The sequence below is a fragment of the Siphateles boraxobius genome, unplaced genomic scaffold (genome assembly GCF_051911475.1).
Source record: "Siphateles boraxobius isolate OS27281-9 unplaced genomic scaffold, OSU_SipBor_1 16, whole genome shotgun sequence".
Taxonomy (NCBI): Eukaryota; Metazoa; Chordata; class Actinopteri; order Cypriniformes; family Leuciscidae; genus Siphateles; species Siphateles boraxobius.
Genome location: NW_027508766.1, coordinates 147,602 through 172,418, shown reverse-complemented (window position 1 = coordinate 172,418; position 24,817 = coordinate 147,602). Strand labels below are relative to the sequence as shown.

General features: G+C 44.7%; 1 protein-coding gene across 3 annotated transcripts in view; it reads left to right on the top strand.

The window, feature by feature from the left end:
- Nucleotides 1-24,574, top strand: part of LOC143738998 (carboxyl-terminal PDZ ligand of neuronal nitric oxide synthase protein) — an 84,657-nt gene extending 60,083 nt beyond the window's left edge. For all 3 annotated transcript variants that reach the window (XR_013204120.1, XM_077231058.1, XM_077231057.1), the window contains one exon: nt 18,109-24,574. Coding sequence is in view for 2 of the 3 variants with exons in the window: in XM_077231058.1 (XP_077087173.1) it covers nt 18,109-18,637 (529 nt within the window). In the remaining variant the exon portion in view is untranslated. The remainder of the gene's footprint in view (nt 1-18,108) is intronic.
- Nucleotides 24,575-24,817: the final 243 nt, after the last annotated feature.

Sequence of the window (24,817 nt, the reverse complement as noted above, 5' to 3'; positions counted from 1 at the left end):
TTTTTCTATAAAATCATATACTACTTAAATTAATTAAATAAAAACTTAAGGGTTATTGCATTGTTTAGATTAACTTTAAGTGAGTTTTATGATAACAAAGGTAATCTGAATGTAAAAATTAGAATGAGCTTAAATAATTAAACATCCAACATGTGCCTGTTATTAATTTTAAAAATGTCTAATATAGCCTGATAAAAGGACTGTACCACATTAAATACTGTTTTGATGAAAATCTGTGTGTGAGTTCCAGAAACAAGAGCATTAACAAACAATGGCTACCAAAGCGGCATGTTAGCTTAATGCTAATTCCAGTACTCACCGAGTTGCTGAAGCCCCTCCGCTATTGTTCACCAGCATTTCATTTTCACTTTGTCGGTAGTCCTTCGAGAAAACATCATAAAGACAGAAGGAGTATGTTATCATAGCTCCAAGAACCTTTCCTCCATTGCATAACTCCATCTTGCAGCACCAATGCCATCATCTCTCTTTCGTTTCAACATTGTTTGAAAGCTGTGTACCAAAGAGCTTCTGTGCTCTTATTGGTCTACGCCATAGATGTGACGTAACTTGTCGTGGGGGACGGGAAAAAATTAAACACACTAGTCTTTCTGTTGTTACATCGAGAAGAATAGCAGATGCGGCGTCGGTTGTCATCCACTATGATACACAAGATGAAACGATGGATTCTTGCTTCCTGATGCTCATTGCCGTTTACAAATCACCACAATACCCTACGTTAAATGGATTGTGACAAAATCGGGCTGATATTGTGTAGTCTAGACTCGGCATTGAGTTTAAGGGTAGGGTGTAGTAAATCGCATTATCTTAGTTTGAAAACCATTGCGTCTATGAGACCTCACTAATATATGTTATGTTTTAGCTTGAATCATGCAGTACACTGGCATACAATCTCATTATCAAAGTTAATTCATCAAATGAAGTTTGTTGTGTATGGGTTTGTGCTTCTCTTGGTGTCAAATATCAACAGGGTTTTAAAGGGAATAAATCAGGATTAAAATTCTTTATTATCCACATATGTGGACTTCACACACGCTAAATTCCTCTTCAAGAATGAAATATCTATACACATACTCACAAATTACCATGATCAGGAGCAAGACTAATGTTCTCCCTCAGGGAGCCTTAAATTTTTAATCTGATGTAACAATATATCAGTAGCAGCCCTTATCCACAACTCCTGTGGCTTAACAAGTGCAACATTGAATAATGAGATTTTGCATTATGAGGAGTAAATTAAGCTTATTCATTATTGATGCTATGGCATTTTACTTAAGGTTATATTCGACTTATTAAATGGCTAGTGTGACATTTCATCACAATTCTACAAGAGTCAACGCTATTCAAGATCTAATATTCACAAGATTTATCAGGGCTCTTTACATTTACAAACACACACTCACACACATATATAACAGTACTGTACATGTACACTGAAAGTCATTGCAATACTAGATAGGAGAGGCATACGTTATGGGAAAATATTGAAAATGAAATGACTTGGCTTTGGACACCCACAGGAAGATGAGTCAATGTGAGGACCCTGAGATGAGGAGATGAGTGCTCTTATCTCTGGAAAGATGTGGGGGAGGAGATGTGACAGCGCTTGGTCGGGGGCTAGACAGGATTGATGATGTGATCGAATGCTAATAAGGGGAAGGAGAGAAAGTGGAAAAGAAACAGAAAATTCTTACACTATCATCCAAGGTCCAAGATCAAATGGCAGTAGCTTTGCTTGTGAAGTTACACTGAATATGTTGGATTGTATGTGTATTTATTAGTTTACCATTGTACTATTGTTCATACGTAGGATTAGGGATTTGAACACCTTGTGTTGCTGATTGAGGGAAAGTATATTATTACTAACACCAACAGATCAGACTCAAAATTTTGATAAAACAGATGAAAAAAATCCCATAGATTTACAATGAAGGCTGCTCCCAAGTTAAATATAGGGAGCCAAACATCATAGAGACTTGGGGGTGGGCTCTTTAAACTTGAAAAAATAACCAATCACTGAACAGCCACCTAGTAACTGCATAGCAACACATCAAAAACCACTCCATACACATAAGAAACTGCATAGCAAAACCCTGACAACCACCCACGAGCACTGTGGCGTCTTTTGCATTTAAAATGTTTAAATCTAAATTTATTTATTTATTTATGTTTTTGCATATCATTTGATTTGGATGGTTTTTCATGTGTTTAATAAGTATGAGTGAGCGAAAGAGACAGATAGTCTTATGTTGTGCTTTCTCTGTCCTATGCTGAGTGACTGCATTGCAGTTATTTTTAGTAGAGCCATCAATACAAGAACCTGCAGCACTGTCTCCCATTTTCTCTCTCTCCCTCTCTTTCTCTACTTAATTTACCCAGCAGGGGAACTGTGGGACAAAGATAAGTGCACACACACACACACACACACACACGCACGCACACGCACACACATATGCAGAATGTAGACTGTGTCTTAAAGAATTGTTTATGAGCTCTTATTGATGATTCAGCATTGTACACTACACAAGCCAAGCCCATCTTCCCACTGTGATTTCCCTATAACTGTGCATTTAAAAATCAATGATCAAATAAAAGCAATATTTTTTTGTTTTGCTGTGGGTGTCATGTCTAATAGTAGCTATGGGGATTCACTATCTTTCACTTAAAATATTTGTTCACTTATTTGTTCAGCAAAGTCACTTGTTATTGTAAATCACGAAAACATTTACTCAGCTGATCCGAAACAATGTGGCATCTTATCAGAATTTATTAACATATGCATGATACTACTGCATCAAGTAAGAAAAAGTGTCATGTATTTAAGAATCTTAAACGGTTTACCCACAATTGACAAGCATAATCTATCATATTTATTTTATATTGTCCTCTACTTTCTGGTCATGACATTTATCAAGCTATAGAAATTACCTTTAAGAACAGCTTAAAATATATATATTTTTTAAGTTATTTATAGTTTACATTACATCCTTAGATTACTTTTGCATTATTAAAGGATTTATTAATATTTTGAATTAGCTTTTAATTTTCGTTTTAATTTTAAGTTTTAGTAATTTTATTATGTGCTTTTGTCATTTTTAAATATTTCTATATAGCTTTATATTTATTTCATTTTTCGTTTTAGTAATTTTTAGTACTTATCTTAATTTACCAAAGTAACATTTCTAATTTTTGTTTACATTTTTTTAAAATATTTTTTTAATCTATATTTATAATATTTATATTTCATTTTATTTAAGCTCTATTTTAAAAGAACACGCCACCGTTTTTTGAAATAGGGGTTATTCACCGTCTCCCCTAGTTGAGACCCCGTCTCTGCCTTAGTTGAGAACGGACACTCGAATGTTTGGGTAAGATGATGACACACACACAACCATAGACTGTAAAAAAATATGGACGTAGTGTCCGTGGCGTCACCCGTAGGTTTCTGAACAGCGTTTTTGAAGCCTAAAGTGGGCAGAGTCGGACGTCGTCATCTTGGAGCCGCGTCACTCCCGGATAAACGAAAATGGGCAAAAAGGCGGGACGTGGGTGGAGTTGAAGTGCCTGGATGCTGAAACTACGCCTGCCTAACTCGACGTGATCGAGTTTGCTCAGCAGGCTAAAAGGAGCTAATGTGCTACTGGCCTCACGCTAAAGTCACAGCTGACTTGAAGAAGTAACGTTAGGCCTAAAGCCAATAGTTAAAGTTCATGTTTTTGCCCTTTGAAATACTAAAATAGTTAAAAGACATAACTAACCGTGAGACTATGTGTATTGTGATGCATTATTGTTCTCATGCAGTAACTTACACTATTTTATACAAATATTGTACGCGCTACAGCGATCTGTCACATTTAAAAGCGCCAAAACGTTATTTATTGTGTGAATCTCGTAAAAACTTAGTGTGTGTGTGACAGTGATTCATGCGCATACATGTCAGCGCGGCACCTTACGTCAAGTTCGTAGAGAGCTTTATTCAGTCCATTTTAAATTCTGATAGATATTACCTAAAGTTCAAGTAAATGCACACGAAATCCGCTCTCATTTAAGGGATGGAGAGAAAGCACTGACACCTGCAGGATTTAATCTGATGGTACTTTTTACTGAACACTAAAAAGTTAAATAAGCATATTATAGTCTATCTGTTCTGTAAGATGAACGGTACCGCAGAACGAGTGTGGCCTCTATATCTTAGACATTTTTAAATCTGAACTCCAAAAAGCAACAAAATTGTCAGACATCCATGAGTGCATGTTCACAGAGGAAAACAACTGAAAAACAGCGCTGGTCTTTTGATACTCGACAACGACGGAATCCAACGGCGTGGGCGAAGGTATAAGGCGTGTATTAAATTGTATGAAATAATCCCGAAAAAAGTACAAACACGGCAGAGATGGCAAGTTCAGCAGCTGGAATCAGCTGAGGTGACATGATGGATAACAGAGCAGACAAACGGCTAGACAGCAGCGGCTATCCACCTGTCACTCAAGTGGCCACACCGTTGATTATGTAGCATTTTAAGGCTTAATATAATTTAAACGGATGAGTTCTAAAAAAAATTCACCACCCTCACAGTTGTCACGAAGGGCAAAATTAGCTGTATAGACCAAAACAACTTAAGACACCAGGCTGTAAACATATTTGTTTCTGCAGTAAAATTGGGCATTTTAACATGGGGGAGATACAGATTTGACTCACTTTTGCTGCCAGCCTCAAGCGGCCAGGCAATGAATTGCAGTTTAATTCACTTCCATTTTGGTTTCAAGAGAGAGACAGGGAGGTTGCCGCTTGCACACAACTCGATGGGTAGCTGGCTGAGCAAGTTCAGCATCACTGAAGATTAAACATTAAAAAATAGCACTCATGCAAGTTTACTTAGCATGATGGCTAATTAATAATTAGCTTTACTGGCGATTAGCAAGCTAATAATATAATACACATTCATTCATGAATATGAGTGTTATTTTTAATGTTTAATCTTCAGTGATGCTGAACTTCCTCAGCCAGCTAACATCCAGTTGTGTGTGTCATCATCTTACTCAAACATTGGAGTGTACGTGCTCAACTTAGAGCTTAGATCGGGCCCAAAAAATCAAGCCCGACCCTACCCGAGCCCGTGCACGTTGTGTCCGAGCCCGGCCCGACACATTAACTATAATTATGAGCCCGATTTAAACCTGACCATTTTAATACGTGGGTCGTTATAACTGACGTTCTCAACTACTTTCTATGTTACTTTCCCCTCCTCCTCATCCTCTGTTCTGCACCTCCAAATACTTTCAAGTTAGCCTACGTGTCGCCATCATACACATCAGCATAAATTCTCTTGATAAATTATGTGTTATTAAAGCATTAACATACAAACCACTGTTATAACATAAAATCAAGCAGGCTACTGCGTGCATGGGTTGGCATGACTGAATGCGCGCAAAGTGCGCTCCCTTAAAAATTCTTAAAGCTGACATCAGTTCATCGCGATCTCACACATCTCTGTTATCAATGACGCTGACTGCACAATGAATCTTTCATAATATATGAAAGATATCTAATTGTTTGTTATAATTAGAGGATTTGCCAGTATACAGAATTCAGCTCTGAACAAAAAGTCAGTTTTTTTGCAGTGAGGGGAGTCTATCTTAAATGCCTCTGATTGGCCATTGCGTTCAAGAAAATCAACACATATGTCTGTGATTGGCTACATCGCTCAACGATACAAACATGTTATAAAACAAAACTCTGGCCTGTAAATCATTTGTATTTTGTTTTAGTTGTTCTTGTTGCTTTTCTGCAACAGATGAATAAAAATGTATTCGTTTTTATGTTTTATTCATAGATATTTCTAGTTTGCGGGAGTACCACGAATAGTTTTATTCTCCCGGAACCCACACACACAGAGTGAGTGCATTACAGCCATAGACAGTAAAAGAAATGGACACAGCGACCCCATTGATTTCAACGGAGAAGACTGAAGCCCGATTATTGCACTTCCTGTCTGATGGCTGAGCGACTGCGCAGGCTCAAACTGAGTGTGACGACAGTCTGACAGTTGTACATCTTCTAGTAGCTGTGGCAAAACAAATCTGAATAAACTAATTCCTCAAAAATGTTGAAATATTTTGTCCCGTTGTTTTTATGGACTCTCTATCTATGGGCTTCTCCCTTGACTTTATGCCTCTATGTCCCCCCGATTGCCTCATAGACAGTAAAAGATTGCCTGCGAGCGTCTCCTCATGTCTATACGGTAATGTCTCTATTGTGCGACATAAAGTCGCGTGGTTATGAGGCAATCGTTAGCCTGTTTTTAACAAAAACGGCTTCTACGGGGCTATAACGTAAGATACAAAGTAATGGAGCCTTTTATACATTGTCGTGTTTATTTAGAAATAAATAATGGACAAATGAAGTCTTTGGACGTCTCAGATGTAAAGTTATTCGCTGTCAAAGTGACGCCAAAATGAATGGGAGTCAATGGAATGCTAACAGCAGGTGAAGTTCTGCTACAATGGCGGCTCCCGCGAGGCTTCAACTTCCGGCTGATGGATTACCTCCTTGATTACAGCCCGTGCCCGCGCTCGCACTCGGCCATCAAATCTAGTCCCGCGCCGCACTCTTTTGCGTTGGGAGTGCACGTCTCTAGATCAAAGGCCCGGCCCGAGGATAGTGAAGGGAAATATCGGCCCGACTTCGGGCTCGGGCAGAGAATCTAAACTCTAAGGCAGAGGAGGCATCTATCTAGGTGAACCGAACGCGAACAATGGTGTAATGATTCAGTTCGACTCCCAAGACAAGACGATGCTCACCTGACTGGCCAATAGGAACGTTCCAATAGGAAAAAAAATAATGTGGCCCCGCCCATGACACAATTTTCACAGCTAAAGCAAAATCCTGACACGAGAGCAAAAAATTGCATCGAGAGCAAAGAAAAGTGTTTTGAGAGAAAGATTTTTCTTCTCAGAAATTATTTTTAAAAAATCTAATTTTTTTTTTTTTATGTTTTATGAGAAAATAGTTTAAAAACTTTTTTTAGTCTCAAATATTATTTTTTGCTATTGGTATGAAAACTTTTTCTCTCAAATATTATTTTTCTCTCATGAAATGCTTTTTTGCTATCAGTGTGATAACTTTTTCTCTCAAACTTTTTTTTTTCTCTCAGATCATTTATTTTCTCGCATGTAATAAAGACACATTTCTAGCTCTATACTACGACGCTAGCTTAGCTTAGCATATTGAATGGTATCCTTTGTTGCCAGATAGCATGTCGTGAGTAAAAGTGATCAAAAAAATAAAAAAATAACAAATTACTTCTTGTGGCCTGCGTATTCACAACGAGTACAAATAGCAATGCAGATTAAGACTAGACGATTTCCTTGGCAGATATTGACTTGGGACTATATTGGGGTGAAGCGAATCACTGCTACTTGGATGCATAGATATCACGGCATCTCAGCATCTATCTTACAACTGAATAAAGACACAGATATACGTATTTGTAAGGAAGAGTAATAAAAGACAACTTATATGTTCACTTTTTTCTGCCTGTGCTTTGAAAATGGATGGGATGGCCGTATCTGGACCGTCTTTCTGGTCCCATATTTAATTTTTTTTAACATAGTCCTCCGGTGCAATATGCTCTTCGCAAGCATGATACTGTTTAATTTTGCAGAGAGGTGTTGAAGTTCAGATATCCAGAGCAGCTAGCCATTGATTTCTCAGTTCCACATTCGATGGAATTCTGTGAAACATTACATTAGTGTATGTCCTTTACTTGTTCTCACAGCCTTTTGATATGCAGGCGATAACCATGTTTGCTGTAAATGTGGCTGTAACTTCTCAAACGCAACACAATCCAAAAGTGAAGATACTCAGTGCAGGTCATGCCGGTATGTTGACGGAAGTTGGGGGATTTCACTTGTTGCGTGATATCTCTGCGCCCAAGTAGCAGTGCTTCGCCTGTGCTTCCTCCCCAATATAGTCCCAAGTCAATATCTGCCTAGGAAATCGCCTAGTCTTAGTCTGCATTGCTATTTGTACTCGTTGTGAATACGCAGGCCACAAGAAGTTAGGTTGTTTTCTTGTTAGTTTTTTTTATCACTTTTACTCAAGACACGCTATCTGGCAACAAAGGATACCATTCATTATGCTAAGCTAAGCTAGCGTCGGCACTGCCAAACTAAGACAATGCATACACTGAGACTGTAGTGTTTACGTGTAACTCCTGGTCCATGTTTTCTGTTTAACGTCAGACTGTGATGCAAGTATGTGATGCAGGATAAAAAAAGAAGTAAAAACAAAAGAGTAAACTGCAAGTTTAGAGTTAGCGAGAAGAACTCTTCCTGTGTATGTGTGTTTTCGTTCGTCAAACAAAGCAAGACACTACATTTTGGCGACGAGTGATGAGAGATGTAAGTTTAACACAACAATCAAAACAAAAACTGCTGTTTAAATCGCACGGATCGCGAGATGACGACTGTGGCGGGGGGGGGGGGGGGGGGCGGCTACCTGCGACTCGCCTGACAGTAGGGGAATGAGCCGCAGGGGCCAGTCCACTCGGGGCCATCCCCGGGCCTCGGCCGACCTCTCAAAAAGGTCCAGGAACGCCTCCGGATCATCCTGGGCCCCCATTTTATTGAGAGGCAGGGGCGGGGCCGAGGCCGTAGCTGGATTGGGGACGGCCCCAATCTCCCGGTCGAGCCAGCTCCGGAACAGCTCGCGGTCTTCTTGCTGGCCTTGGAGAAGCAGCTGGAACCGTTGATCCTGCTCCTCCTTTACGGACAGCAGGACGTGGTGTTGTTCCCGGTGAAGACCCGCGAGCGTTTGGATGAGATCCGCAAATGGCGTTCCCGGCGGGTTCTGCATGGCGGCGGCGGTCTTCTCCTTCCCGGGTTTCGGCACCAGTGTAGTCAAGTCGAGTGTATGTGGGTGAAGGAAGGAGAAGACAGGGTCGGCGATACTGGGACTCGTACGGACTTTATTCACTCAGACTCAAACAAAACAAAAGGCGCGCACACAGCGCATTCACCGTAGGTTCTCTACAGCACAGCACAAATTCAATCAAAAACTCTTTCCTCTTGAACGCCGCACAAGTCCCAGTCCTCTCTCTCTCGCTCTCTCCTTTCTGGCAGCTTATATGCGGTCTCCACGCCAATCACTGCAATCAGACACAGGTGTTCATCATCTGCACATGACCTACTTACTCACCGCACAGCTCGCTGACTCGTCTCTCGCTACAGACTTCGCGAGACCACGCATATTCATCCTGAATATGAAACATATTTATTCAGACAAACAAGACAGCGTAAAGATGAAACATTGGATGCTTATTACACTAAATTGAGGCAGATAGCAACAAAATGCAAGTTCACAAATGTGGACAAAATAAATCAAATCAAAGATAATCCTAAGCTTCAGTTCATCGCATCTCCGCAAGATGGTACTCTGTGACGCTAGAATGACACTTCAACAGTTATTAGATGCAGGAAGAGCTCAAGAAACAGCACATAAACAAGCAGCTGGCATAGAAGAGATGCATGCAAAATCATCCAACTCATTCAAAGCACATGTAATAAATAAGAAAACTCTGAACAGAGACAAGCAGAGACATTTTAAAACAAAGACTAATGACAGTTTGACATGCAACAATTGTGGAGGACATTTTCCACACGATGGAGGTCAGAGAAACTTTCCCGCAAAAGGAAAAACCTGTAAAGGCTGTGGAAAGTTGAATCATTTTCAAAATTTCAAGCCAAAGTCTGTTTTAACAGCACGGACACAGCAACCACGTTCTATGTGATTGATGGTCACTCAGGTTCTCTGCTGAGCTACAACACTGCAACAGGACTTGGAATTCTTCAAATAGTCAGTGCGGTGTCGGACAAACCAGCTGAAGCTCCCACTGTGACTCAATTACTCGAAGAATACAAAGACCTTTTTACAGGAATCGGAAAGCTGAAAGATTTTCAAGTAAAGTTACACATAGATGAGTCTGTAAAGCCCACAGTGCAACCACACCGACGAATTCCATTCCATATCAGAAAGAAAGTGGAGCAAGAACTTGAAAAACTTGAACAAGGTATCATTGAAAAAGTCAGAGGCCCGACACCATGGGTATCACCTATAGTTGTTGCACCAAAACCCAAAAATCCTGACAGCGTGCGCATATGCGTGGATATGAGAATGCCCAATTGCGCCATTCAAAGAGAACGTCATATCACCCCGACGGTGGATGATCTGATACACGAATTAAACGGAGCTGTACTCTTCAAAAAACTAGATCTGAATGCTGGATATCATCAGCTTGAACTAAATCCTGATTCCAGGTATATAACAACATTCACGACTCATGCAGTTCCCTTTCGAGGGAACTCGCGATGCGTCGATGACGCTTTGGGAACGCCTTTGTGTGACTGAGTCTGAAGCACTACTGTCAACTAGTCCAATGGAATGAATGAAGCGTCACGGGCGGGTGACGTCATGACCAGGAAGATATAAAAGCACATCCGTTGCAATGCTCGCGTTAGCTTTAGTGCCTCAGGAAAGCGCTCTGTGTCAAAACTGTCTGTTATATTTATTGTTGTCTGTCTCTCATTATATCGTATTATGGCGAAACAACTATTCAAAGCCTGTGCGTTATATCACGGGTGGAGATACACATGAGGTTTGTGTAGTTTGTTTGGGAGTGGAGCATGCTATGTCAGCCTTCGAGGGGGCTGACTGTCAGCATTGTCAGCGTCTCCCGCTCCGCATGCTCCGCTCCCGTCTGTCCACAATTGAGGATGATGGACAGGCTCGCGAACCTCGGGATTCTGGACCCGCGGCTGCCGAGGCAGCTCGGAGAAGGCTCACTTGGGGTTCGCAAATGGATCTTTCGGCGGGGTTGGGGACGGGCTCTGCCTTATCTCCTCCTTTACCCAAAGGATCCATTGCTCTCTTGCTGGTGTCGGATGAGAGCCCGTTGCTTCAGTGCTCTAGCTCTGAGGAGCTAGAGTTACTGAGCATCGGTGAGAGTGACACAAACACAAATAAAGAAAGTTCAATAAGGGGAGAGGATTCGCCATCCCTCTCCCCAGCACATGGGGAGCTTATTGAGGTGATAACTCGTGCTGTAGATAAGTTGAGTATTGACTGGCCAGCAGAAAAGAGAGATTCTCGTCCTAAAGGGAAATTAGACAAGCGTTTTCTCACTTCTAATGTTTCATCTCCATCACGGGCCCTTCCATTCTTTCCTGATCTACATAGTGAGCTATGTAGATCATGGAATAAACCATATACGTCACGTCTTTTTAGTCCCCATGTTCAAACGTATTCAAATATAAAGGGGCTGAAAGATTTTGGTTATGGGTCGATGCCCCCAGCGGAACAGACGCTCGCGAGCTATCTGTCTCCTGGGTCAGCATCGTCCCTGAAGGATCCTGTGTTGCCGAATAAACCACTAAAGACCACATCTAATTTACTGGGTAAGGCTTATACGGCAGCAGGTCAAGCTGGAGCCTGTCTGCACACGATGGCAGTGCTCCAAGCCTATCAGGCAGATCTGCTGGGGGATATAGATAGGAGTGAGGGAGTTAGTCCCGACGAAATTCGAGAACTTCGTCGGGCTACAAATCTTTCTCTCAGAGCTACGAAGGAGACCACCCGTGCTATTGGGCGGTCTATGGCAGCCCTCGTAGCTACTGAGAGACATCTTTGGTTAAATCTGACAAATATGAAAGATAAAGATCGGGCTTTTCTTTTAGATGCCCCTATTTCTCCCTCTGGTCTTTTTGGTGACTCGGTGAATTCGGTTGTTGAAAGATTTCAAGAAAATAAAAAACAATCTGAGGCTTTTAAAAAATTCCTTCCTCGCCGAGTCCATCCCCTTGGGGATGCTGGACGTGAGCACCCCCAGCCAAGCTCCTCGCACCGTGTGCAACAAAAAATAAGTGTTGCGTCTCGTGCTCCCCCAATTAAATCTTGGGGACCGAGCCAACATTCTCAGCCGAAGTTGGCTAAGTCTAAGCTGGATCTGAAGACCGTACTTATGGCTAGGAAGGCTTCGGCTCAGAAAAGGTCCTGACGCTATGTACGTCAGACCATCGAGGACAGCCCCAACCGGGGTGGAGCGGTGTACACCTCAGAATACGGTGCCCGCTCCACTTCGGGGTCCTCATGGGACCGGTCTGCCAACCCGCCACCCTTGGTGCTTCGGGGCGCAGTGGTATCCAGCGAAAGTTTGGCGCAGTGTCGACTCGACATTGTGTCGGACGTGAGCCCTCCGAGGGGGGTTCAAAAGCAGTCAGTTCGGTTGTTTCCTGCCAATATGCTTCAGGTCGCCGAAGTGGCTGTTCCTTTAACACCAGAGGCCAGTCTCGAGAGACTGGTACCCTTAGTAGATTTTCTAACAGAGTGGAAGAATCTGTCGAATATATCTCCTTGGGTCCTGCAGATAATAGAGAAAGGTTACAGAATCCAACCTTTTGGATTTTGGTTTGTCACGATAGATCTGAAGGACGCTTACTTCCATATCTCCATCCTCCCTCAACACAGGAAGTTCCTGAGTTTTTCTTTCAGGGGCAATAAATACCAATATCGGGTGCTTCCATTCGGTCTAGCTCTGTCACCCCGCACGTTCACGAAGTGCGTAGATGCAGCTATGGCCCCGCTCAGGCTGCAGGGCATACGCATTCTGAACTACATCGACGACTGGCTGATTCTGGCGGAATCAGAACAGTCAGCGGTTCGGCATCGAAATGTCATTCTCGCTCATATGAAGAAATTGGGGTTGAGACTCAATGCCAAGAAGAGTGAGCTTTCTCCACTACAGAGAACCACTTTCCTTGGTGTGGTATGGGATTCAGTCACGATGCGGGCCACACTATCGCCCGTTCGTGTAGCTGCTATCATCACAGCCACAAAAGAGTTGAAGCTAGGCCAGTCACGCACTGCAAAACAGTTCGAGAGACTGTTAGGCCTCATGGCAGCGGCGTCCAATGTGATCCCCTTTGGCCTGCTGTACATGAGACCTTTGCAGTGGTGACTCAGGACCAGAGGATTCTCCCCGAGGAAACATTGGTTCCTGTCCTAGGGTCCGGTGTTGGGAGCTCTTTGCCATCGAGTTGCTATCTCGACAGAGGCTTCTCTCACCGGCTGGGGAGCAGTAATGGAAGGCCGCTCAGCTCAGGGTCTGTGGGGGAACCATCATCTCTCTTGGCACATAAATTGTACAGACAACACTTCGGTGGTCTCTTATTTAAATTGACAGGGGGGTCTGCGTTCGCGTCCACTCTGCAAACTGGAGCACCAGATCCTCTTGTGGTCCCTAGGGAAGATACTCTCCCTGAGGGCAGTGTTTATCCCAGGGTACCAGAATATAGGAGCAGACACCCTGTCGAGGCAGGGGCTGAGGCCAGGGGAATGGAGACTCCACCCCGAGGCGATGGAGCTCATTTGGGAATTTTACGGCCAAGCAGAAGTGGATCTGTTTGCGTCTCAGCATACGACCCACTGTCCACTTTGGTTCTCCCTCACGCAACCAGCCCCCTTGGGGTTGGACGCTATGGTACAGACGTGGCCGAGGCTACGTCTGTACGCATTACCCCCTGTTGCTCTGCTCCCAGGAGTTCTGGAGAGAGTCCGCCAGGATGGAGTAAGTCTATTATTAGTAGCTCCACGCTGGCCGAGTCGTTTTTGGTTTGCGGACCTAATTCATCTCCTAGACGGCCCTCCTTTCGAGATTCCTGTCAGGAGAGACCTTCTGTCTCAGGCAGGGGGCACAATATTTCACCCCCGACCGGAGATTTGGAACCTATGGGTTTGGCCTCTGAGGGGGCCCAACTTTTAGAGAGTGGTCTCTCGACTGAGGTCATTGAGACTATTCTTAGCTCCAGAGCTCCAGCCATGAGGAAATTATATATACTTAAGTGGAATGTTTTCACGTCTTGGTGTCACCAACAGCAGCGAGATCCAGTTAACTGTTCAGTCAACACAGTACTTGAGTTTCCCAGTCTCGTTTCACGTCAGGTTTATGTCATTCTACCTTAAAGGTTTACGTGGCGGCCATTGCGGCTTTCCACGCCCCTGTGGGTATTACATCTTTGGGTCGAGACCCCCTGATTATTCGTTTCCTTCGTGGCACCTTGAGGTTGAGGCCTGCAGTTCGAACTAGGGTGCCGGCATGGGATCTGGCCATAGTTTTGGAAGGCCTGTCTGGGGCTCCCTTCGAGCCCCTAGATTTAGTTTCAGAAAAATTTCTGACTTTCAAGACTATCTTTCTGTTAGCCATTTCATCCCTAAAAAGAGTCGGAGACCTTCGGACTCTTTCTGTGTCTCCCACCTGTTTGGATTTTGCACCGGGTATGGTTAAGGCGTTCTTATACACTAAGCAGGGTTACGTCCCTAAGGTGCCAACCAATATTCCAAGGCCTATTGTACTGCAGGCATTCTGTCCTCCTCCGTTTACATCTTCGGACCAGGAAAAACTGAATCTCAGTGCGAGCACTGGACAGTTATGTCCACAGGGCTGCCCCGTGGAGGAGATCTGATCAGTTGTTTGTCTGTTTTGGTTCACCTAAGAAAGGTCTTCCTGCTTCTAAACAGACAATCAGTAAGTGGATAGTCGAGGCTATTTCTCTTGCATATGAGTCCTCTGGCCAGCCATGTCCTTTGGTGGTCAGAGCTCACTCTACCCGAAGTATGGCGGCCTCTAAAGCCCTCTTATCAGGAGTTTCACTTCAGGAGGTTTGTGATGCGGCGGGTTGGTCCTCGCCGCTTACATTTGTGAGGTTTTATAGCCTGGACCTGGAAGCTGCCCCAGGATCCCAGGTGCTTTTTACTTAATTTGCCGACAGTATTATCATCTGGCATTTTGTAATTATGGCGTATTGGGTATTATCGTTCCCAATGCATCATCGACACATCGCGAGTTCCCTCGAAAGGGAACGTCTCAGGTTACGACGGTAACCCTAGTTCCCTGAGAAGGGAACGAGACGATGCGCCTCCCTGCCATACTTCCTGCATCCCTGCGATCGACTTTGCTTCGGCTCTATAAGCTAATGCGAGCATTGCACCGGATGTGCTTTTATATCTTCCTGGTCATGACGTCACCCGCCCGTTACGCTTCATTCATTCCATTGGACTAGTTGACAGTAGTGCTTCTGACTCAGTCACGCAAAGGCGTTCCCAAAGCGTCATCGACGCATCGTCTCGTTCTCTTCTCAGGGAACTAGGGTTACAGTCATAACCTGAGATGAGGGATTAGTTCAGCAGCTGAGGTGTTTCAAAACACGATTCAACAGGTCCTTCATGGCATCCCAAACGTCAAAAACATGAGTGACGACATCATAGTTTTTGGTAAATCGCGAGACGAACACAACGCCTGTCTGAAAGCGGCCTTGAAGAGACTTAGAGAGAAAAATCTCACCCTCAACAAAGATAAGTGTGAGTACAGTAAGACAAAACTAGACTTCTTTGGATATGTGTTTTCAGACAAAGGAATTTCTGCAGATCCAATGAAGATAACAGCAATCAAGAACCTCCCAGCCCCACAGAATGTGTCCGAATTACGCCGTCTGCTCGGAAGGACAACATACTGTTCTCGGTTCATTCAAGACTACGCAACAACCACACAGCCATTGCGTGAACTCATCCGGACAGACCACTCATGGAATTGGGGGCCGGAACATCAAGCAGCACTGGATAAGCTTACATCTCAACTTATCCAGAATGCTACAATGGCGTACTTCGATCAAAAGAAGAAGTCCACACTACTTGTTGATGCAAGTCCGGTTTGTCTTGGTGCCATACTAAGTCAACCAGACAAAGACCGTTCCGGTAACAAAGCAATTGCGTATGCCAGTAGAGCGCTCACAGCTGTAGAACAACGCTACTCGCTAACCGAGAGGGAAGCTATAGCAATAATATGGGCATGTGAACATTTCCACTTATATCTCTATGCTTCACACTTCACAGTCATTACGGATCACAAACCACTAGAGCTCATTTTAGATAACCCTCGAGCATCCTCACCAGCCAGATTTGAACGCTGGAGACTGAGACTGCAACAATATACGTTCACAGTCCAATACAAGCCCGGAAAAGACAATCCTGCTGATTACATGTCAAGGCATCCTGTGGATGGACAACACACGGACAACTGTTCAGAAAACGCAGAAAGACACGTCAACCTCATAATTAACAACACAGTCCCAAAAGCAATGACGTTAGATGAAGTACGACATGAAACGATGAAAGACTCTGTCCTACAAACAGTGATAAAAGAGTTGAAAGGTAAAGCCTGGACACATTTGAAGCACCCCTCAACATGTCTGATCTGCCAATAGAACCATGGTCGGAGGTCTCTGTGGATTTTGCTGGTCCGTTTCCTTCTGGTGACTATTTGCTGGTAGTAGTTGATGATCATTCCAGGTATCCAGAAGTGGAGATAGTTAAGTCTACAGCGGCAATTGCTGTGATTCCCAAACTGGACAAGATATTCTCGACTTTTCGCATACCCAGGACAGTCAAAACTGACAATGGCCCACCATTCAATGGTCACTGTTTTGCAGATTTCAGTTCATATCTTGGTTTCAAACACAGAAAGATAACCCCGTACTGGCCTAAAGCGAACGGAGAAGTAGAACGATTCATGAGAACACTTAAAAAGACAGTCATGACAGTGCAGAAGGTAATGCAGTAGGTAAACCATGGAAGCAGTACCTGTATAGTTTCCTAAGAAGCTACAGAGCAACACCACATGGGACCACCCAAAAGCCTCCAGCAGAATTATTGTTTAGAAGAAAGATTAACACCACATTACCTTCGAATCCACAAGTCACACCAAAAACTGACCTCAGCGACATTGATCACGCTGCTAAGCAACGGATGAAAAGGTATGCAGATCTTCAGAACAGAGCAAAAGAATCCAATATCAAGACAGGTGACGTTGTACTCTGCCGACAACCCTCGACAGGAAAGTTGACGACTCGATATGAGATAAAACCCTACAAGGTAATCAAGGTCATAGGGTCAATGGTGACGGCAAGTCGTTCATGAAGATGCATTACACGAAATTCCTCATTTTTCAAAAGACTTCCATCTCATCCCTCAGTTGAGCAGAACGAAATCTCTGATGACGAAGATGACGTCAGAGGACAAGCTACAAATTCTGATGTGTTTCAGGACAATGTACCACGAAGCACACGGCACACTACCGCCGATCCAAGACACTCTGACTTTTCAAATACCCCTCCCCTCGATACGACCTGAGACCAAATCGCAGGGCACCAAGATATTTGATTGAGGAAATGTAAGATGTTGTTTTCAACTTGATTCAAACAATGGTCCACAAGTATTCATTTTATTTTGCTAACTGTTCCTGTTGTCAGGTTTTGACATGTTCCAACAATGGTAGCTTAAGGACCTTAATCTTAGTTTGGTTTTTTATTTTCGTTTTGATTATACTGTACACAATATGGCATACTTAAAATTTTATGCTGTAGGTACATCTTCATTTTGAATAAGGGAGGAATGTAGTGTTTACATGTAACTCCTGGTCCATGTTTTCTGTTTAACGTCAGACTGTGATGCAAGTACGTATTGATCACGTGATAAAAAAAGAAGTAAAAACAAAAGAGTAAACTGCAAGTTCGAGAAGAACTCTTCCTGTGTATGTGTGTTTTCGTTCATCAAACAAAGCAAGACACTACAGTGACAAAAATGCGTTTGCCCACCTATCTAAATGTAGGGGAGACGGTGAATAACCCCAATTTCAAAAAAACGGTGGCGTGTTCCTTTAATTAACAAAAGCTATTTTTAATAGTTTTAATCAGCAATAACATCACTTTCAATTATTTTATAATTCTTCCACTTCTTTTTTCCTTGTGAAACACAACTAGGAACACGTTTAATCAGGAAGCAGATTGAATGAAAAAGATTCTGTCATATAAAATTCATGTTAAAAAGCACATATTTGTTTTCAAATTGGACTGCTTCATTGTGCTAGGTTAGGACAAAGTTACTATAAAACTTTATGGTATTCTGTGTCAGTAATTTTATGCAAAAATTTTACCCAGACAAGCCAATTAACCTACAAAATGTGCTTCCTTTTTGTGTCCGCAGATATAAACAAACCATCCCTAAACTGGACCCACCTCCTCAGCCCCTGAACCGCAAGCGGTCAAACAGGACTCTCTCTCCGGGTGTAGAGACAGAGTCAAGATCTTCAGCTGTAGCCACACCTGTAAATGAGAAAGCATTTACAAAAGTGAGCGGTAGCTCCTCGTTTCCTGACATCTCGCTATGTTCCATTTCTCCGGGGGATTTCTATTCTCACACCAACGGCAACAGCGTGTCATGTTCAGCCAGCGAGGATTCTGGCGTGCGCTCCAATAACAAATCCCTTGTATCCCCCCAATCCAGAGACGACCCTTCTGATGACCAGAGCTCTGCGTTCATCTCCACATCCAGTACTTGCAGCAGCTTACCTGAGGATCATCCAGCTGTGGATGGTGGGACCACACCGCTGGGATTTGAACAAACCATCCCATTCTCTTCACCTATGAATGACACCTGCCTTCATATAAGCCTGAGCGAAGATGAGTTTCTGGAGGAAGGCACCTATAATGTCACCACTCCATGCAGGAGTTAGTCTCACACCAAATCTGAGGGAAATCACACTAATTATGACTTCACAGTGTTGAGAATCTCCACAAAACAAAAACAGAATAAAGAAAGGAGTATTTTTTTTTTGTCAACTGAACTGTTATATTAGTGTGTTGTTTACTCCTTGTTTTGATCAATGGCTCCTCTTTTGTATCCTAATATCACATTTTTCATAGATTTGCTGAAAGAAGATTTAGTATGATACAGAGTAGACTACTTTTGACAGATGGATAGTGTATTTTTTAGACTGAAAATAAATAGTTATTTTTAGCCAATAAACAAGCAACGAATGAAGTGCTTTGGAACTGTTTCTGTTAGTGCTGCCAATTTGTGTGTGTTTTTTTAAGTTCAGGTCCAATGTTTTTTTGCGCATATTGATTTAAATATTGTTTGGATGTTATTTGGATGTTTACAAGCAGTTATGTAGCAAAGAAACTCAGAAGTATGTTACATAAGGCTGGTGGCTGGTGAAAAATAGTAAAGAAACATATAGAAATATGAATAAATTGAGGTGGTAAATTTTCTTTTGTTGCAGGAATTCACAAACTGCGTATTTAGTTTCATGTATCAAGATGTTTTAATGAATAACTAAGACAGCTTGAGTGATAGATGACTGCAGACAAAAAAATGACACGATTATGTCTAGACATCTTGAAGGGCTGAACCTCCTGGTGGAAAGGCTGGAAAGAAAAAGCAAAGCGAGAGAATAGAGGTGTTGCATTAGCAATAGATTAAATAATTGTCACATTCTATGAATGTGTACTCACTTCACTGCTTTTCTCATTTAACTAGTATCATACTGTTTTCCTTATGAGACCTTCTTTAATAAACCACTAGATCAACTGCTTAGAAAACAAAACTGAGGCTTAGTAAAGCAAGTGTTTCTGATCATTCCTACGTGTCTGAGTCAGTTCAACTCTGAATGCTTTTTTTCTTATTATTGAATCTGTATCTCATCTAATTCAAATAGAAAAAGTACTATAAATATATATATATATTGAATCCAGACTATGGTTAGTTTTATTTTATACAGACTGGAACACTCAAGACTTCTATGACCTAAAACTGTGAAACAAATGTGCCACTTAATAAAAAACAAACAGTTTTTTATTGTTTCATAAGGAGACACGCACCGCACAGAGCCGTGTATCACACAAAACTATAATGTATCAGGGCCAATGATAATGAAAAGAGGAAGGTTGGACAGAAGGATGAACAGGAGGGATTCATGTCATTATGAAAGCAATGATGAGCAGGTGTTTTTTGCTTATATGGCTTCTCATGACACCAAGAAGAGAGGGAAGGGGAAGAGAAAGGGAAAAGATGTTAGTAAAGGAGATGGAAAAGAGACAATAAATGTATTGTTTTTAAATGTATTGTTCAAATAAATGCATTGCTATTGCTGTTATGGCAGAAAAAGAGATGAATGATTAAACTGGCAATTTAGTTTTTGGACCAAAATGTAAATCTTCATTTATTTATAAATTTTTGCTAAATTAGTTTAAAATAAAATTTTTTTTTAAAGATGTATGTGTAAAATATTTAACACAGACCAAAACGTTACTAATCTGAGGATTAGTTTATTTAATATTAATAAAAACTGTGCAAAGCAAAGCTGTTCGAAACAAATAATTATGCGGATAATTTTACTCCTCGCTGACAGCAGGGGTTTTTTCTATCAGTATTCATCTTTTTTCAACAATGTGATATTCTGGTCATTAACTCTTCTCGCATTCATGTTTGACTTAATGTCACAGTGTCTGGTTGTGTTCCCTTGTTTGTCACTAGAGGTCCTCGTTATCACTGTGTCCTTCACTATTGACTTCATTTCCCAGCATTCTGTCTGTCACTGTCACTCATCAGTTCATTGCACTCAGCTGTTCCCCGTCATCATTGTTCCCAGCTGTTCATTGTTAGTCTTGTTAGATCTGTGTATATATTCCCTGTCTGTGTTAGTATGTGTAGGTATTCGTTGTTAGATGTCACCACTTCCTTGGTCGGTTTTCTTGTTGGTTTGTGTTTTGTTTTCATGTTTAGTTGGATTATTTGGATTTTGACCCCTGCCTGGAAGACTACGATTTGGATTACCCTTATATTAATAAACTGCTGCAAATTGGATCTTCTGTCCCGTGTGTGTCGTGACAGAACTAATCCGTCAACTCAGATCCAGCGGTATGTTTTTTAATATCTCCTGCCCAGACACCGAGAGGGAGAGAAGGGAGTTTTTTAAGGGGACCCGGTTGGTCAAGTTTCGCGGGTCCCGTGGAGGTCATAGTGGAGGATGTAGTCGGGAGATGATCCCTGTTCCGGTGGTCCCGGTTCCGGTGATCCGGGGTGCGGTGGTCCGGAGAAGGAGGGGACACAGCCTGTCTGCCCAGTCAGAGACTGTTCACGTCCCGTCTGCCCACTGTTCACGTCCCGTCTGCCCAGTCAGAGACTGTTCACGTCCCGTCTGCCCAGTCAGAGACTGTTCACGTCCAGTCTGCCCAGTCAGAGACTGTTCACGTCCAGTCTGCCCAGTCAGAGACTGTTCACGTCCCGTCTGCCCAGTCAGAGACTGTTCACGTCCCGTCTGCCCAGTCAGAGACTGTTCACGTCCAGTCTGCCCAGTCAGAGACTGTTCACGTCCCGTCTGCCCAGTCAGAGACTGTTCACGTCCCGTCTGCCCAGTCAGAGACTGTTCACGTCCCGTCTGCCCAGTCAGAGACTGTTCACGTTGCGTCTGCCCAGTCAGAGACTGTTCACGTCCCGTCTGCCCAGTCAGAGACTGTTCACGTCCCGTCTGCCCAGCCAGAGACTGTTCACGTCCCGTCTGCCCAGTCAGAGACTGTTCACGTCCAGTCTGCCCAGTCAGAGACTGTTCACGTCCCGTCTGCCCAGTCAGAGACTGTTCACGTCCCGTCTGCCCAGTCAGAGACTGTTCACGTTCCGTCTGCCCAGTCAGAGACTGTTCACGTTCCGTCTGCCCAGTCAGAGACTGTTCACGTCCCGTCTGCCCAGTCAGAGACTGTTCACGTCCCGTCTGCCCAGTCAGAGACTGTTCACGTCGCGTCTGCCCAGTCAGAGACTGTTCACGTTGCGTCTGCCCAGTCAGAGACTGTTCACGTCGCGTCTGCCCAGCGAGAGACTGTTCACGTCACGTCTGCCCAGCGAGAGACTGTTCACGTCACGTCTGCCCAGCGAGAGACTTTTCACGTCACGTCTGCCCAGCGAGAGACTGTTCACGTCACGTCTGCCCAGCCAGAGACTGTTCACGTCACGTCTGCCCAGCCTGAGACTGTTCACGTCCCGTCAGCCCAGTCAGAGACTGTTCACGTCACGTCTGCCCAGTCAGAGAGTGTTCACGTCACGTCTGCCCAGTCAGAGAGTGTTCACGTCACGTCTGCCCAGCGAGAGAGTGTTCACGTCACGTCTGCCCAGCGAGAGACTGTTCACGTCACGTCTGCCCAGCGAGAGACTGTTCACGCTCCGTTTGCCCAGTCAGAAACTGTGCACGTCCCGTCTGCCCAGTCTGAGACAGATCAGGAAATGCCCATTCGTGTGGCCGCCAAGGCACTTATGGACTATATGGAGCGTCTGGCTCGGATCCTGGACATGCCCGTGTCTCCTGTCCCAGAGCCGGAGCCAGTGTCTGCTGTTCCAGAGCCGGAGGCAGAGCCGGTGCCCGTTCCAGAGCCGGAGGCAGAGCCGGAGGCAGAGCCGGTGCCCGTTCCAGAGCCGGAGGCAGAGCCGGTGCCCGTTCCAGAGCCGGAGGCAGAGCCGGTGCCCGTTCCAGAGCCGGAGGCAGAGCCGGAGGCAGAGCCGGTGCCCGTTCCAGAGCCGGAGGCAGAGCCGGTGCCCGTTCCAGAGCCGGAGGCAGAGCCGGTGCCCGTTCCAGAGCCGGAGGCAGAGCCGGAGGCAGAGCCGGTGCCCGTTCCAGAGCCGGAGGCAGAGCCGGTGCCCGTTCCAGAGCCGGAGTCAGTGTTTGTTTCTGTGTTTGTTTCTGTTCTTGTGACTGTTCCACCTGAGCCGGTGTCTGCTGTACCTGAGCCGGTGTCTGCTGTACCTGAGCCGGTGTCTGCTGTACCTGAGCCGGTGTCTGCTATACCTGAGCCGGTGTCTGCTGTACCTGAGCCGGTGTCTGCTGTACCTGAGCCGGTGTCTGCTGTTCCTGAGCCGGTGTCTGCTGTTCCTGAGCCGGTGTCTGCTGTTCCTGAGCCGGTGTCTGCTGTTCCTGAGCCGGTGTCTGTTCCTGAGCTAATGCCTGTTCCTGAGCCAGAGCCAGTGTCTGCTGTTCCTGAGCCGGTGTCTGCTATTCCTGAGCAGGAGCCAGTGCCGGTGTCTGTTCCAGAGCCTCTGCCATGGCCGCCCGAGGGGTCTTCACCGCCCTGGCCGCCTGAGGGGTCTTCACCGCCCTGGCCCCCCGAGGGCCGTCTGCCCAGTTAGAGACTGTTCACGTCCCGTCTGCCCAGTCAGAGACTATTCACGTCCCGTCTGCCCAGTCAGAGACTATTCACGTCCCGTCTGCCCAGTCAGAGACTGTTCACGTCCCGTCTGCCCAGTCAGAGACTGTTCACGTCCCGTCTGCCCAGTCAGAGACTGTTCACGTTGCGTCTGCCCAGTCAGAGACTGTTCACGTTCCGTCTGCCCAGTCAGAGACTGTTCACGTTCCGTCTGCCCAGCGAGAGACTGTTCACGTTCCGTCTGCCCAGCGAGAGACTGTTCACGACTGGCCACCCAAGGGGTCTTCACCGCCCTGGCCGCCCGAGGGGTCTTCACCGCCCTGGCCGCCCGAGGGGTCGTCTGCTTCGCCCTGGCCGCCCGAGGGGTCGTCTGCTTCGCCCTGGCCGCCCGATGGGTCGTCTGCTTCGCCCTGGCCGCCCGATGGGTCGTCTGCTTCGCCCTGGCCGACCGAGGGGTCGTCTGCTTCGCCCTGGCCGACCGAGGGGTCGTCTGCTTCGCCCTGGCCGCCCGAGGGGTCGTCTGCTTCGCCCTGGCCGCCCGAGGGGTCGTCTGCTTCGCCCTGGCCGCCCGAGGGGTCGTCTGCTTCGCCCTGGCCGCCCGAGGGGTCGTCTGCTTCGCCCTGGCCGCCCGATGGGCCGTCTGCTTCGCCCTGGCCGCCCGATGGACTGTCTGCTTCGCCCTGGTCGCCGGCTAAGTCATTATTTCCCGTTTTTGTTCTCCTTCATGGACCTGGCCCACCATCCCTCCCCCTGATCCTCCACCATTCCACCTCCCTCCTGAACTCTTGTGTTGTGTTTTAGTGTTGTCGTGGAGCGTCTGGTAGCCGCTCCGTAGAGGGGGGGTTATGTCACAGTGTCTGGTTGTGTTCCCTTGTTTGTCACTAGAGGTCCTCGTTATCACTGTGTCCTTCACTATTGACTTCATTTCCCAGCATTCTGTCTGTCACTGTCACTCATCCGTTCATTGCACTCAGCTGTTCCCCGTCATCATTGTTCCCGGCTGTCCATTGTTAGTCTTGTTAGATCTGTGTATATATTCCCTGTCTGTGTTAGTATGTGTACGGATTCGTTGTTTGATGTCACCACTTCCTTTGTCGGTTTTCTTGTTGGTTTGTGTTTTGTTTTCATGTTTAGTTGGATTATTTGGATTTTGACCCCTGCCTGGAAGACAACGATTTGGATTACCCTTATATTAATAAACTGCTGCAAATTGGATCTTCTGTCCTGTGTGTGTCGTGACACTTAAGGGTTGACCTTTTTCTTTCTTACTGTCTATCAATCTGGTCCAACAGACAAGTGGCTAATTTATGTGCTCAAGGCATTTAAGCCAATATATCAGAAAGTGTTTTATCACGATTTATCAAGTATTTGGATACTTGCAGCTTCCACCATTTTACTCTTTAAAAACATGATCTTAGGCTGTATCTAGATTGTTTTTTTGAGAAATGAAACAATTATAAAATAAAATCTGTCTCATGGTATAGGCTGTGGGTCTCTCCCTCTTTCCCATTCCACTTACAGCAGAGAGAAGGGAATCACTTTTGTACAGAATACTTATTTCACAAGGAGCACAGGATATTCCTCTTACTTCATTCTCTTTGAGAGAGTAAGTGGGCAGAGAGAATGATAATAAAGGATAAATGCATGAAGGAGAAGGAGACTCTTCAGTCCAGTCGATATTTAAGATCATGTGAGCCTCTCACGGTTGCAATTATGGGCCAATG